A 17,416-nucleotide genomic window follows, 5' to 3' on the forward strand; every position below is an offset into this window, starting at 1 on the left:
TAAGTAGAATCAACTTGATTTTTTTTTGTAAACCTTCCTTCATCACAATCCTTAGCATCAATAGATAAATTCATGCAAAATCTTATCCCTTATATAAGTCATTCAAAATTTAACAATAGCAAGATACTTTAGATCAGCTCAAAAATCTAAACTTTAATTTAAATAATTAATACACTCCACTATCTTCGACAATCACAAGAAAAATTAAAGAATCTAATCCAAAGATAGTAATATGAATTATTAAAAATTTTATCATAACGTATATATCATACTCTAACAAAATTAATTTTCTTATTCAATTTAACAACGATATCAAAATACCTTAGATCCACTTAGAAAAGCAAATTTTTGACTTGAAATTCAATACAATTCAAAAAATTAAGAAATCAGATCAAAATATGATATCTTGAATAACCAAAGATTTTATCAAGATGTGTATCTCATATTCTTATAATAAAATCCAAGTATATTTTTTATCTAAATTCGAGTTTCATATATGATCCTCTTATAGGTTCAATGTTCGAAAATATTTTTCCCTCATATGATACAATTCTTTTTTAGACCATATCCTAATTAACTTTCTCTGATAAATCTAAAATTTATAATACTCAGATAATTAATATTGAAATCAAAAAAGTTATCATGATCTTTATCCATATAAATTTAGCATTTCAAAATCATCGAGTATACTCAACACAATATATCAATACCTCCCACTTCATTCCAGGATCAACATTTCTCATATTTAGGTCAATCCTACTAATTAAAATCTAAGATATAACTCATCAATTCTATTATAGATATCATATGCTACTTATGCATAAATTTTATTGTAGTATCTATTGATTCGAAATTCAAATATTGAATCCTTTCTTTTAGTCTATCATGTTTCTAATGATCATAACTACAAGTTCAAATATCACTAAAGTAACAATCTCGAATAATTATAACCTTAAGCTAAAATATCACTTAAGTTATATTTTCTAGTGATCATAGCCTAAACTCTAATATAATTCTATCACATCCTTAGTGATCATAATCTTAAGCTCTGATATTATCTATCATACTCTATTGATCATAATTCTAAAGTTTTGATATCGCTTATGTTACAATTCCTAATGATCTTAAACCTAAGTTCTGAAACCACTCTGACACGTCCCGAACCCAATATCTGGATCGGATACGTGATGGCCGCACACTCTTTAGAGCAAGTCCTAAAGAATATGCAAGGTCTACAATAATTCATTACAACCTCAACATCTATAATGCGTAATTTCAATAATAATTAGTAAAACTTGCATAATTATAAATTGAATTCTTTCAATCTTCTGATCAAGTATCAATAACATTCTATCTATGCATCCGCTCACTCGTAAATCCATACCATAGCCAATTATGAGCATCCTGTAATTTTGAAAAAAAAAAATGAAGGGATGTGAGCTTTATAGCCCGATAAGAATCTCACATATTACACTAATATAATAGTATAATTTGAAAATAGCAATAAATATGAAATCTCATATCAAATATTCAGAATAATATAAATTTCTGTAAACATATGTGTCAATTATCTATCTTGTCAAGAGAGAAATGTTATCATATATCAACCAGTGAAAGTCTTTTATTCAACTTGAACTTCATGTCTTGTCATCTGTTTCTCTTATCATATATCTAGTTTTCTTAATTTTTTCGTTCTGACTTTGGACTAATCAAGATCGTGTCTCAATTCTTAGTCTAATTTAAAATCCCATGCATAAGCCCATGGGGGCTGTCTCAGGTATAAGCTCCTAGCGGGCTATCCCAAACATAAGCTCCTGACAGGCTATCCTAGGTATAAGCTCCTAGAGGTTATCTCAGACATAAACTCCTGACCAGATATCCACATGACGAGGTTAGTCCAAAATTTTTATTTTATATTGATTTTGTCATATCAATTTCAGTTTGAGATGTGATTAAAACAAGTATATCAGATCCATGTAGTTATACTATCAATTACTAATACACATATATCTAATCAATACATAATATACTCATATTAAAAATTATATAGGAAATAGTTGTATTTCAAACATGACAAATCCATCCGTTCAAATCCAATAGTATAAACGATACAAATCCAACGATAAAAAGAACATATATAGTGGTGATCATATACAGAAATTTTTACCTCTATCGGTGATCGATTTAAATACAAAAATCGATGAGCTCCTCAATTTATGAACCTGTAATCAAGATATTTTGCTCGATACCTTCTTGTACAACAATTGCAACTCTACATGATCAGAATTAAACATAAAAATCATGTACGATTAAGAACAGAAAAATTATAAAAAATATCTAAACATTATAAGTCCAAGACTCTTCTAAGGTCAACCAATCGATCTGGATTACGTAGGTATCTGGATCCTCCATCGATCTATAAGATTTTTAGAAAGAAAAAATTATGAAGAGAGAATTTTAAAGAGAAATTCTTCACATTTTTCAAAAGAAAAATCTATAATCAAGATCATTATGGATCATATCATGGTGACTCAATAGGAGATTAATGATGATCAGATCAATAAATATCTAGCAAGGATCGGACTAGGATCAATAAATTGCACGGTTATCAAAGTGAGTCTAAGTCTCTTTGAAAAGTTCATATCAAGTTCATGGTGGGGTACATTTGCTGGATTGAGAAAGAAAAAAAGAGAGGATAGAGAGACATAAAAGAGGAGAGAGAGATAGAAAAGAGAAAATTCTCTATTTATTTTTTTTTCTTTCTCTCTTTTTCTTTTCTCCTTCTTTTTCTTTTTTCTTTGCTCGGCCCAACAGGGGAGGAAGATCGGTGGTTTTTGGTGGCTGATGGATGAAAGACTAGCGATGGATGACAGTAATAGGTGGCTGATGATGACGGAACAAAAGATGGCTAGCGACCAATGGCCGACGAATAAAAAAAAATAAAATTTTCAAAAAAAATAGGGAACCTCCATTTTTCTTTCATTTCTTCGGCCATGACCTTCAAAAAAGATAGCAGATAGGTGGGGAATTCACGATCCAAGGGTGTGGCATCATAGATGGCGACATCGGTGGTCAAAAAAAAAAAAGAAGGCTCGTTCAAAATAAAAAAAAATAGGAGTTCTCTTTTCTTGATTTTTCCGACAAAACAGATGGTCGGCGACAAGGCCTGAGGTCAAAAGAAGATAAGAAAGAGAGAGAAGAAAAGATCAAATCCTTACCTTAGCTCCAGTGAGGCCTCACAACGAGGTTCTCATGATCTTTTTCCAACAGCAGCACCAAAAAGGATGCGAGATGTCTTGAACGATTCATGACAATTTCATCAAACAATTCAAGATAAAGATCTAAGGGAGGGAATGAAAATTTTATAGATGGGATCTAGGACTCCTGAAGTTCCAATCCTATTGTGATTCAAAGAGGAAGGATGAACTATATCGAAAATCCTCTTCCGTTGAGTTTCTTTTCTTCTTTCTTTTTTTTTTTTTTTTTGATGCTTTAAAGGTCATGTAAGAGGAAGAAAAAATGTCTTAGGCCAGGTTTTTATGGTTAATGTCGCAAAAGAAGATCAATCATTCTTTAATGTGAAAGATGCAACCCATACCTGTTATACATCCTACTCTTTTATGTCAAAAAGACATCATTTCCATCCTGGTGTAGTTGGCAACTGAACTGTTTCTACAGGCATGTGAATGCGTATCAACCTACTTGTCTCTTCTGTGTATTGGCTACATCAATTTTGTCCTCCAATTGCTACAGAAACACTCAACTTGAAGTGCCGCAGCACCAGAAGCATTCCAAGTTCTGAAATGGTAGCCTCCATGGCATGAAAAGATGAGCTTGGTGACATTAATCACTTCGACTTATATTTCCTATAATATGGGAAATCGATTCCACCTACACAAACATAATGGTGCTGATATACTGCTGGCATTTCAGAAAATTTTGCAGAGGTTGACTAAAGTGGCTTTCACCCGTGGTTTGCATGAATGGACTGATGATGCGACCATCCTTGAGGGCATTATGCATCTGGAAACTGTTTCTTCTTTTTGAATAGGTCAAATAGACAATGCCATACCACAAAAGCAGGTCTATGATACAGAGCACTGTAGCAGAGAAGAATACCAAGAAATACCGAGTACAACAGACAGCAAGACATAACTTTATATTACTGGTACTGCTCATGATAAACTTGGCAATCAAAAGGGTATTGACTATACAACACAAACTGAACTTCTAGTCCCAGTTGCCAGCTAAGATTCCATGTATTGAGAAGGTGGTGGGCTTGTTTTTTTCTTCTCTGTACCTGCAAGAACGTTGAATAGGAAATTTTTGATTTATTTGCTTTGATGATCGAAGCTGGGCATGTAATACTATGGCCCTAGAACTTATACACCGGCACATCATGCTGCCCGGTGTCACGACCAAAGCAAGTTTAGACGGAGAAAACATACCTTGAACTCCACGAATCTCCACTTCACGCCATTCTTGAACAAGTGCACAGCAGCAGCACATCAGGTGTGATAGGAAATCATCACATAAACCCCCCTGCCAGGCAAAGGAAACCATTCTCTTTATTAGTAGTTTTAAAGTATTGTGTTTAAAATACAACTTCGCCGAGAAGTTGCATGCAAAGGCAGGAAAAATCTCAAAGAAGTGAAAATATATGCAATGATATGCTTGAGTGCACTATTTTCTTTTTGGAGATATTGATTGCATTTTGATGGTAAAACCAAAGAATTGGCGCATCATGAACTATTTTACTATTACTCTTGTGAAATCTTGATTTTGATCTCAGGTACACAAATCATAAAATCAACCAAAAAGACATTGTGCATGGAACTTATCATCCCTAGTATCCAAGGTCAGTCTAAAATGTATCAACAATTTCAGTACATACAACAAATAATTAGCCTACCCGCAAATATGCTAGGATATAGATTGAAAATATTACAGACTAGCTTATTGATGCCCCCAGGTACAGGTCATGTGTCACATCAGAATGTTCAAAAATTAGAAATCATCTGATGTGGTACCATAAATATAGATTATTAACAAAGTTGTTTTTTCTTTTTTTGAAAAAAAAAAATCTTCAACAAAGTTGTCTGGTAGCCAGAAAAATATGATAATGCTGAATGGAGAAATACAATTTTCTAAGGACTTTTTTTGTTGTGTGTGTGCGCGCGCGCGCTTGTGTGCGTGTGTGCATGCACATGCATGCTTGGGGGGGAGGGGGAGCCAGTGAAAAATGGTTACAAAGAATATTATTCTTTTGAGTAAATCTGTAGTAGAATTCCAACATATCAGAACAAGGGAAAGGTTTATGAGATTTAAAAAGCCAGCTGAAGATAAAGATAATATTACCTTTCGAAGACATTTTGAAAGATGAGACATCATTCGATTCATATGCATGTAATTAGTTAATAGTGGATGAACATACCATCAGCATGATTGAAACAAATAACAGAACTCCACTGCTGAAGATATTTTATCACATGCACTATAGTGCAGGAAAAAGGAAAGAATATGGCAGTGAACAGTATGCAGGAAATTCAAACATAGTACAAAATCCACCATCTACAAAAGTAAATCGTCATCGAAGCATTTGTACATTACCGTGATATTCAGCATCTTGCGAAGTTTCCTCCTGACACAGCAGGTGTAACAACAGCATGACAATATTAATGTATATGCCATCAGGTCATTGCAGGCTTCTGCAGAAGCTGATGACAGAATATCCCATCACTGATATATTTATATAATAATAAAACTTTGCTTCTAATTTTGCAACATAAAACATGCACAAATGTCATTTTAGATATTAATCATTGTAGATTAAGCAGAATCAACAGGAATCATGTTAAGAATAAGTCATTTGACAGACTTTTTATGCATGTTCAACTAAACAACCGGAAGATTCTGTGCCATATCAACCCTTAAGTATTTCCTGATCTGTTAGCCTCTCTAAGATATACTACTTTATTACTCTTGAGAGCAAAACATACGAAAAAATTTGCAGCCCACAAATACATGCATGATGATTGGTCTAGCCTAGATGCGAATATAGTTTTAGAGCACCATTAATCTTTTCAATCTACATGGGCTAGGAGCAACGAAGAAAAAGTACAAGTACGGCTTCCTGTACTATTTTTGTGTCAGCCATTCATCAGATGTATCATTCAGCAGTTAAATCATCAATAAATATATAGCAATGTGCTTAAAATTGTTTTTTTACCAACTCTGGTTAAAATCATCACAAAATAATAACTCACAAAATATTTATCTTGAAGCAAGCTTTCCTTGATAGTTAGGACAAAGATTTTAAAACGAGAATCAGAGTCCCAGCATACAACCCACAAAAAGCTGAAAAGTTTAATATAATGGAGTAATATTTTACTTTTGTATGCAGATATTGCAGATTTGTTCATTTGATAACATATTACAGCTTTGACTGTTCTAGGTAAATATTGGCAGCCATCCTAACTTAAAACAGATAATTGAGTGGTGCGCATTCCTTGTGCTTTAGTCACCCATGATCCAAAATCTTTGATAGAATAAACATGATTTGAGTTCATAATTGTTGTGACAATGGTCATCTTTATTATCATATTTTGTACCCTCAACCTGCCACAACCTGACCCACCCTGCTCCACCTGCATACAACCTGCCTCGCAAGACAAGCATTCTCCTAAACTGCTTATGCAGGCACCTGGGGCTACCTGTCCACGCAGTATACAAGTTCCTTCCACTTACTAAGTATCTTAAAATAGGTTTTTCATGTAAATTTAGAGTGAATATGGATGATCAGATCCTCAAAATGAACACAAAATTAAATAGTTGTTTTGTGATAATTAATGCAGGGATGGTTGAGGCTCTCCCCTACTTTTCTCTCCAAGAAAGAGAGAATTATGTCGAAAAAGATAATTATGTGTAGGGCTAAACTTCTCTTTTTGACCCCCATAACAATTTCAAATAACAACAGCATTGATGTTGAACCTATTACTTTGATTATTGCCAGCCTTTTTTCCTTCCTGGACTTTTTTTTTCACTCCTCTCTAGTCTTTGCATCATACATCTAGTTTTGATGATTATCATGAATATTCACTAGCTTAGTACAAAATGTAACCATAACCAATGATCACAAAAATGATTCATCTCTATATTTTCCCTTCTGTTATGGCCATCAGCAGCTGCTAAATGAGACTATAACACATTTCATCCATGATAAGGATTGAAAGTAAAAATTATATTACTTAACATTCATAAGGACAAAAAAAGTAACCATCAAATTCAAAAAATATAAAAGCATATTTTACTTTTGCAAACTTTATAAGTTTGCTCCAACATACATAATCAAAGTTAAGCTAAGTCATCATAGCATTTATTTAATGTTGAACTCATTTCCAGAGCATCATGTTTCCTACCTTGTTTGTCACCCAAGGAACCCCAGACATTCTCGTATGTGGACAACCATATTCTAGTCATCTCCACATGGTATATCATATAATTTCCCCATTGCATCATCTAAAAGGATAAATGTCAGACCAGCAGTACATGGATTTCTTGCTTGCAATTGTTGGCCACAGCTTTCCTCATCCTGGTCTAGGGAATTGATCTCTTTTATTTTAGTTGAATAAATTTTAATTATGTGAGCTTTTTGGGCAAATAGTTTTACTTTGTTAAAGTTATTGAGATAAAAAGATCACAACAAAAACTTACAAAGAAATATAATCTCAGGTTGTCACAAGAACATGACACCCTTGCACAATTGTATGCAACACAACATACATATGCATAATTCATCTCTTTCCATATCTGGCAAGACATCCATAATTGGTAACTCGGAATGGTGGCTTCCAAAGGAAACATAAAAATGATAAGAAGCACATAATAAATATTTAACCTGGAAAATATTAAAAATGACAAGTAAAATAATTTACGTACAAACATGTCTGTTTTTGGTTACTGTAGCTATTTTTGAAAATGTTCCGCAAGGGTAGAACAAAGTCTTCATACCTGCAAGACACGTACACTATGTTAACTTTCATATGCTGAATAGAGGGAAAAGGTAGCGTAAACATTATTGAGCAATTTGAAGTCCATCAAGGAGAAAATAAGTTTCTTGACATGAGAAATATTTACCACAACTTGCCAATCAAACAAAGAGAACAAAAAATCTCACATAATAACAATACTTCCCAAAGAGTATAATGTAGAATTTGAAAGCAAGCAATAAACTTTTTGAATGGAAATCTGGATTTATTAAAAAATTAAGGTTGCAAAATTCTTGTCAACCATCTTAGCTACCGGCTCACACCCAGAAAAGCTATTGTTGCATTATGTAGAAGTTAATGAAGCATTTGGCCCTAGGCCTAAATTATATATTAAAAATGCAGTCATGCATATTGTGATCATAATGCAAAGATGTATTCACGGTAACCCTCCTGAAGGGCATAGTGTTACACCAAGTGAAGGTTTTAGCAAAACCATAATATACAAGCCTCATCCTGTTTAATATGGACTTGGAATTCATTATTATACCTTTTTAAGAAAAAACAAAGTGTTTTACCTGTGCCAATGGTCCTAATCCCTAAGTAGAACACGAACGTTTAAAAAGAATAAGGTATGTCAATGGAAATATAAAAAGCATGCATACATGCATATGTTTGTGAGGGCAAGAAAAGTGATTCAACATATGTTTCAGATAAGCAGACTAGAAAACCAAATCTCATAAGCATAATAGACTAGCATTATGAATTTTACAAATCCCTACTACTTCACCACAAAAGCATTATAAACTTCGATGCATAGCTTACAGACAACATCAGAAACTGTAATGTTGTCTCAAACCTATCTTACTTCCATGCTTTCAAATTTCTTATAGTATGTTGTATTTTCCAAACCTTTGTTTTGCATGTTTAGATGGAGTAAAAGTCAAATGCATAGTTTTTTTTCAAAAAGAAATAAATGTGGACAACCTTTGAGTTGCTGTGCTTTCATTGGAAACTCCCTCATCTTCTGAAAGGCTAAGAAACAGGACAGCATCACCCACTAACGTACTGCAGCAAACTGTCATACGATGGAAGACATGATTGCGGTGGTTCTCTAGCTATGGTGCTTGATTGCAGACATGGGATTTGTCATTGACATACCAACTACAGTACATTGTGACAAACAAGTTTATTGTTGCCTGAAATAAATGAAGCACATTGAATTGATTGTCATCTTACTCCCCATCACTACCTTGCTGGGATGCTCTCACTTCCACTGATCTTTTATATGCACATGCATGAGCACACACTAACTTGTTACTTGTAAGGCTTTTTACCAGTGAGGACATAGATGTTTCCAAACATATATCTAGCTACATACACGTTTCCACATGTGTATCTTCCTCTTTTTGATCTATCATTTTAACTTGTTTCATTTACTTTAATATTGTGCTCAAGTTTCTATTGTATTTCAAAAAGGCCATTGCTGGTGTTTCTATAGATTGATTTTCTTAAACAGTTGCTGGTTTGAAGACACCAAATGGTGGCATAAGGATGAAGAGCTCATTACATCATCATCATCATGATGTACCACTGCAGTCTACAGGAAAATAATGAATGGTGGAGTTACACAGATGTAATAAATTAGTCTTGACATATCAAATCTAAAAAACATTGGTCATAAAGTCCATGCACAGAATGCTAGAACTCCAAATCAAATGCAAATCCTTTGGAACATGGAGCTCATATTAGAGGCCAAACCAGAAGACAAACTAATTGCTCTTGCAGTAATGCAGAATTATTTTTTTTTTAAATCAACATTGTAATCTGTTTACAATGAGATCTTAAACCTAGATTTTTAAATGTATTAGTAAAATTCCAGAAGAAACATGCTGTTTAACCGCTTTTCCAATTTAATAATCATTATCTCATAATCATGTGTCTCACGTTCACAATGATAACATACTACTAAAGTATATTCGCACATTTCTTAATTTTCAAAGCCAAAGAAAAATATTAACACTCACTTAATGGACTGACAAAGAAACAATGAAACCACAAGGGTGAATCAACTTGTAAAACAATGTAGTTCATAAACAGTGACCAATATCCCTACCAAGCATACCTAGTAATTCAAGAAATTAAATGTATTTAGGGTCCAAGTTAATGATGAAATGCAGTTATAAAACTGGCATACATAGATAAGGCTCTGAACAGCAACCAAGCAAATCTGAATGCCAATCTTCATGTCTGTGTGAACCTCTGTTTGAGATCAAATCATGACCAGATGAAACTGGAGAAACATTTCTGCAGGGAATTGTAATATGGTGTAAGAATTTTTCAAAATCTAAATATACTATGCAAAATTTCAAAAAGCATGTTGCCCAGCACACAAAGTTCAACAGGAAAAACAAAATCATCAGACGTTCATTAAAATGATAAGCTTACATAATGCTGCCTTGCGTAAGAAAAGGTGATTCAGTAATATCATGAAAAGTGTATACTCTAGGGCAAGGATGAGCATTACTGAAAAAAGCTGATACTTTTCGCTCCTAACCTTTGGTCAGTATCAGCTGAAACTTAAGCATAAATTATACAATTGCATAGTGGCTGTAAGAAGTATTCTACAACATGAGAAAAAAAATTATGTACAAAACATTTGAAATCTATAAAATGTCCCAGCAACAAATTGCAACAGATGGAACAAGCTATAATGTAGAATATATGGCATTCAATCAATTTATTGATGATAGAAATTTTATGGCCCAGTTTGCTTTCTGCAAATATGGAGGATAAACCTTCCAAGCAGAGTACAAGTTCAACATTCTACTCAGAAATTTAAACAACTTTCTAACAAACCCTTCAAGAGGGAAGACAATAAGGCCAATCAACTTATGGCAAGAACAACAATACTTTTAAGAAAAACTTCCACAAAGATTATTAAAGAGGCTGATGAGGATAGTTGCACTATCATAAAAGGAATGAAAAGAGGTTCAGACAACAGCCAAAGAGTATGAGCAAGTGAAAACGTGATTTTCAAACTTAGCGTGCCAACATGAACGTGCATGTAAGGTCTGGAAACAACTCTTCATGCCAGGATAGCATATGACATGATCATTATCATATATATCAAATAGAGGATAGCATGTGTCAAGCCAAGAGACAAAAGGTGTCAAGATATAGTCGCCTATAAGATCCTGTAAAATTCCTCAGCCATATCATGCAACAGGATGACCATACAACTCTTCACGCGAGAATGAAGCAGGCATGCGAAGACATGTACGAGGACCACTGCGTTGCGGAAATTATGGAACTTCAAGTTAATGAGACTGTATCCCAGGATCAACCTTCTTCAGGGGATTACAGTGCAGCTGCTGCTAGCATACAGTATGAATCAAGCATGTGAACTTCTATGTCCGTTGAGAAGTGTATGAGGTATCAATGAGCTCGAGGAGGTTTGAAAAATAAAGTAATATAGTGGTTACTGGTTACAATTCTAGATATTGGTTCCATGGGAATCCACATCTTCGTTACAATTCTAGAAATGTATTCCATGGGAATCCACATCCTGTAACCTATTGGCCAAGTTATATAAGAATTTTATCACATAAATCAATAAGTAGGTCACCTTGAGTGACTAAGTTTCTTTTTCCTCTCATCAATAAGCAAACATTGTTTGAATAAGGTTCCTGTAGGCAGTGCAGTGGAAACCTACAGACGTGGTCATCTGTCCTCATATTCTACAATTAAGATTTGTAGTAATAAGTTATAGAGATTTTCTCTTTTTGCATGAATCCAATTTTTGAAGGTGATAACTCCCTGAAGCCCATGTGAAGCTACAACATAGCTCTATGAATGGTGATGATCCATCAAGTTATACAGTTCTGTAATATGATAATACACACTTATTTTAAACATTAGATCTCTCTACCTTATATTGATTTCCTTGAGTTCAATCTAAAACCATTCTAAAATCTTGATTGTCAAAGTGCAAACCTAATCCTTCCTCTGAAGTAAGGAGACCTAATTATCTCATTGATCACCAAAACCTTTATTGTTTTCTCAGCCGCATAACCCTCGGATCAACAAGACAATGCGAAATTTTTCTTGCATTAATTTGGCTATCAGATCGATGTGTCTTTTCATGCAACAATGTGGTGTGAGTACCCAGGTCTGAATTCTCAACATGACTATATGAAGTGAAAGGAACCTATAGCGGATTTCAGGGCCTCGGCTTTGCTTCCTGTAGAAGATGTTAGAATCTTCCTGCCCAAAAGACATCCTAAACACCAATAACAGGGTAGGGTCTAGCACATAACAATATGCTCTTGGCTTTAAAGCAAAGATGCATGTCAGGGCTGACTCATTCTATCAGTTCACAAAGCAGAATGAAGCTGAATGTAGCCTATAAAATTTAAAGTAGTTACCTACTTTCTGGAACATTAAATCTGGTGGATCATGCAATTGTTTTTTAGACCAAGCACAAGACTGATAACAACTTGATGTCATCATGAGCAACTCCATCTTTAAAATAAGAGCTTAAACCATGATCATGGAGTAATAGGCATCCAATCCTGCTGTTCTGGCTGCAATTACATAAATACAACATTTCAGATCAAACACAATATACCAAATGCTCCAGCATCCCTTCATGCCATTCCAAACCTTAAAAAAAGTAATGATTGAAATTGCACCTCCCATAATTGACCGTTTTCCACATTAGGTAAATTTTCTTTAAATAAAGTATGATGGGAGATGATCTGTGCAAAATACCGACAAGAATAAACTTAAGGCAACTAAATTTAAGAGGAAAGCATGAAATTCAATGTTGTTATATCAACTAACATAATAGAAATATTGACTGATTGCACCACACTTATCATTAAACATGTAAAAAAACAGAATCCAACCTTGATGCCATGTAGTCAATGCCATCAAAGGAGTGCCGTGCATCCATATTAATATCCGAATAATTTGACTCCACATTCTTGCAATCCTTGAGCTTCTCACTTTTCTCTGGCAGAGAATATGCTACATTTTCTGTTACTCCAAGCAAACGCTGAATTATTTCACATTGACCAATATCCATGTCACTTTGTGATCTTTGAAGTTCCATTTGGAGCTTCTCATTTTCCTTTTGCAGGGCTTCATCAAAAGGCAAGTTTGGATAAGAACAGGAAAGAGTCTTTTTCAGCACCATTGTCTGATTGTTGCAAGGATCAGGGTTTAATAAGGCATCTTGCACCTTTCTGTCCTCTTCATCAAAAGTATATTCACATTGATCCCTTTCAATATGCTCCAGTCTTTCCTGAAAATTTCATTCATTCAAAACAAATGAAGCTAGGAAAAAAGTACCATACAAGAACCCCCAAAAAAAAATTGTAATGATGACAAATTTTCATTAACTTTTGACCAATTAGTCAACAATTCTTTCCCTAGCTGACATAACCAGATGCATGTCTTTCATTTTTCTGATCAAGCAATCAATATTAAATTAGGTCCAATTCATTGCCCTGAAAAGATTAGAAGTTCTGCATCATAATCACCACAAAAAAATTAGAGGGGGAGAGAGAGAGAGAGAGAAGAACATAGCTATAGGCCTTTTGTAGCTTTTTATTGATGACTTTGTTATGTGGAGAGCTTGAACACCCATGATAGGACTGCAATTTAATTGTAAAATAATTAAACATGTCATGCTTACTCCTGTTCATTAGATAACGTTATCTGCAAGTTCTTTTTCTTATCATGTCCTCCAAAGTCCAAACAAGCAAGCATAGCAAGCCATCCATGTCAAAGCTCACTGCAGTAGTTGACTTACCAGTATGATAAAAAAAAATTGGTATTTGCTGAGGCGATAATTTATCAGAAAGTTTGGAAATATTTTGAGAATTGTGGGAGTTAGAGAAAAAAGGATGAGAAAAAAAATAGTAAAATAAGCATCTTGATGAATAGTAAGGGTTCGCCAATTATCACTGGAAGTTTAGAATACAAATGTCAAAAAAAAAAAAAAAGGAATTATGAATTTGCTTAAATAGGCTGTCATAAAGTTAAGGAAAACTTGAGAAATGTTGAAGAAAGTTTAAAATTCAGAGAAACTTGTCACTTCTTTTTTAAAGCTAGAAAATAGTATATTTATTTACTAGCAATGATGCCATGTTCTCGATGAAAGGTCAATTATTTATTGGCAAAAATGTGTACCAACAAAACATGCTAAAGTGGGAACAGTGTAGTTGTCATGTTCATCGCAATATAACAATTTATTAGGACAGATGTGCTAGTTGCCTATCAAGGAGTTAAAGATATTTAGCTCATGTCATAAGCAAAGTGATCCCAAAAGCTTGAAATTAGTGATGTTGAGATGGAATCCAGATCCTACTTTTTGGATTACCTAAGTCATCATCTTGGTTAGATGGCATCATCATGAAAAATCCAAATTCAAGTTTTGATGCTTGCCAAAGGTGGCACACTATACTTCACAACGGTTCATTTCCTACTTAGGTTTGAGTTTGTAAAATACAAGGCAAGGTTTTGCCATCCAAGTTTAAGATTTGTTAAGGTATTAGGTCATTATAGCCGTAAAAATATCCAAATACTTCTGGACCCATGATGGTGATATCTGAACAAAAAGTTTGTGCACTGGGCTACCTCACTTATATTTACCGAAACAACAGAGAGCAGTTTGCTTTATACCACCATCCTAGAGACCTATATATTTGATTCAAGCATAAAACCAAAGCAAAGTTGAACAGAGTCAATGTTGAAGTGATGGTTTTTTTAACAGGACCAGTACCAACTACCAAGTTTTACAACTGAACAGAATCTACCAACATGGACCCAGACCAAACTGGGCCAATAACAAATTTGCATCAACTTCTCAGCATCTGCTTATATCAGTGGCAGGAATAGATCATAACAAACAAATATACATGAACATTCCTATACTAAAATAACAACAATAATAAAATATAATATAAAAAATTACTGGAAATAAACAAAATTAGAAAAATATAAAGATTAGACGATTCATACCCTGACTCTAGTATTATCCACAAGAGTGATGAGTGGAACGATCCTTAGGTACCGATCAATCTCATTCTGAGCCTTCCTGAACTGGTAGACAATGTTCCACCCCATAGCCAAAAGATACAGATAGCTGCGGTCCTGGCAGCTGTTGACAAGAATGTAGGACCGCCTCAGGGCATCCTCCAGCTGCTCCAGAGGCTCCCGAGTCTCCGGATACTTCTTGAGCTCCGAAATCTTGAGCTGCTCCAAGAGGTTGCCAATCAGCTTCAAGTGCTTTGCAAAGTGCCTGCAGTTCCTCTTGTGCATCCGTGCGGTGGACGCCGCCTTCACAATCATTCCGATCAGACGAACGGCGTCGAGGCCCGTCAGCTGGGCGACATTCGAAATCTCACCCATCTGGTCCCAAGAAGACGCCATTTCCCACCGACCCCAAAAAGAGACCTTAGACCAGAATTTAACAATAACCAAGCTTCCTAACAGCCACAGCTGCAGCACACACCGCTTCTACTCCAAGCCACCCGTCCATCTTTCCCAAAAAAAACCAAAATCGTGTGACATAAAAGGGTCGAATTTTCTATTTTTGCCTCCAAATAATGATAAAAGAATGCAAACTCTTCTATTGCTCTCTTGTTTTCGCCCTTTTTCTTGCTATTTTTCAGAGAGCAACTCAACCGACAGCATTCGAGAGCTTTAGAAAAAGGAGTCAAACTGGCGGGTTTTTTTCCACCTTTTTCCCCAGTTCGGACTCGACCTTTTAGTATCCCAACAACTTTATCATCAACATAAGCTTGTTCGCCTTCAAATCAAAGAAAATGATCTTCTTCAAAGATTCAAGATGTGACCACCAAAATCTTGCCCCCCCCCCCCCAAAAAAAAAAAAACTTAAATATTTAGCAACAATCCCACCGGTCCTGGAGATTAACACATTCGTAATCTTTATCAGATATTTAAAAGTAAAAGGCACGCAAAGATTACGAAGAATTACGACTTAACTACCATTAACCCGCTGCTTCTACCACATTGTAACGAAAAGAATCAAGAAACTAAAGATCTGCCCCGCAGAAGAGAAATCTAACCGTTTCTTGGACAAATCATCAGGATCCAGCGAGATCAACCGCTGCTCCCTCCTTTCGTCCAGAAATCGAAGAAAATCTCCGGCTTCGGGCCAAGAATTCGAAGAAGAAGCGGTCGAGGAAGAAGAAGAAAACCTCCACTCTCCTCCAAGAACTTCAAGCTCCTCCTACATGGAAAACCGCCAAGAATCCCTTTTTGCTACCTAAATTTGGAGATTGCCTCCCTCCCTATCTCTCTCCTTCTCTTTCTCTCTCTAGACTTCCACTCTCGTGAGGGCTTTGGCTTCGGGGTGCCGCAGGCATTGCATTGCGCGAGGGCAGACTCCCCCGTCGCTTCCGATTTCTTTTTATTGCTCAGGGCTTGAGGTTTTGTTGGACGGATGCCGCTTGCTCTCCTCCGCTTTGCTCCCCCCGGTTTCAGAGCTCGCAGGCAGACAAGACGAAGGAATTAACCTGCGGGAAGTCCATCGGGGTGAGATCGACTCATGGACCCCGGTTCTACGATTTATTTACGAAAATAGCCCTATTCATAGACTCTGAAGCAACGGCACTAAGCGGCCGTTATAATGAAGTCCGGTAAATCTTAAGTGAAGGGGTACTATTTTCTTGTCCTCTTTAATTAAAGTCTATATTTTTTTGGGTAGAAACTTAGGTAGACCCAAAAATGGCAGATGACCCAATAATCAGAGCTACAACATAGGGAATAACTGCTAAACGACCTAACATATATACCGGGTAACTCAACCCAAGTTACAGCATCATAAATAACAACGAAAATTAGAACATGCTGCAGATAATTCCTCCAAATGACGGTGATGTCAAGAAAGAGGAGGTACTGTACTTCTTTATAATTAGCTTATAAACTCTATAAATCTGGACTGAACCAGCAACTTAATTTTATAATCATGACCGTCTATAAATTTTATAATATTTTTTAATTACATGAACCTTATGTTCAACTTACTGTCCTATATATTGCATGGATCTCTAAATGCTAATATTATTTAGTATCTTCTATCAGTTATTAAAATATTTATAAATTAATTATATGGTAGAGATGATATCATTGAAATTTTTTTTTAAAATTTTTTAAATTATAATATTAAAAAATTTAAAATTTGATAAATAAAATCATAGACATCTTCCTTTACTCTCAAAAGCATTATACATATCTAAAACTAGTTCTCTTTTAATGATTATTAACATATTTACTCTATTTATCTAGATGATATAATTTTTTATAAAAATTATATTTTTAATCATAAAAAATATTCAATAAAAATGAAATTCTTTATTTGATAAACAATCATTTGGGCAACTTATTATCAAAAAAAG

General features: G+C 34.9%; 1 protein-coding gene across 2 annotated transcripts; it reads right to left on the reverse strand.

Annotated features, from left to right (window-relative positions):
* Window positions 1-4,006: 4,006 nt before the first annotated feature.
* On the reverse strand, window positions 4,007-16,552 carry LOC105044034 (cell number regulator 13). Of its 2 annotated transcripts, none has more exons than XM_010921809.4 (8): window positions 16,085-16,552; window positions 15,015-15,859; window positions 12,896-13,293; window positions 10,183-10,292; window positions 7,939-8,010; window positions 5,611-5,717; window positions 4,449-4,542; window positions 4,007-4,300 (listed from the first exon to the last, which is right to left on the reverse strand). In XM_010921809.4, the coding sequence occupies exons 2-8, from the start codon at window positions 15,423-15,425 to the stop codon at window positions 4,248-4,250; spliced, it is 1,245 nt and encodes a 414-aa protein (XP_010920111.1). In that variant the 5' UTR covers window positions 15,426-15,859; window positions 16,085-16,552; the 3' UTR covers window positions 4,007-4,247. The 2 variants fall into 2 exon arrangements, with proteins under 2 accessions (XP_010920111.1, XP_010920112.1); XM_010921810.4 differs by having other exon boundaries at window positions 15,015-15,919.
* Window positions 16,553-17,416: the final 864 nt, after the last annotated feature.

The sequence above is a fragment of the Elaeis guineensis genome, chromosome 4 (genome assembly GCF_000442705.2).
Source record: "Elaeis guineensis isolate ETL-2024a chromosome 4, EG11, whole genome shotgun sequence".
Classification (NCBI taxonomy): Eukaryota; Viridiplantae; Streptophyta; class Magnoliopsida; order Arecales; family Arecaceae; genus Elaeis; species Elaeis guineensis.

Bases quoted from the DNA above. Each gene is read 5' to 3' on its own strand.
- LOC105044034 (XM_010921809.4), bottom strand. From the start codon at position 15,425: ATGGCGTCTTCTTGGGACCAGATGGGTGAGATTTCGAATGTCGCCCAG. The intron at 10,293-12,895 runs GTTGGATTCTGT...AATTCCCTGCAG, and splicing joins ATTGACTACATGGCATCAAG to AAATGTTTCTCCAGTTTCAT. The intron at 4,543-5,610 runs GTAATGTACAAA...TTTGCCTGGCAG, and splicing joins GCAAGATGCTGAATATCACG to GGGGGTTTATGTGATGATTT.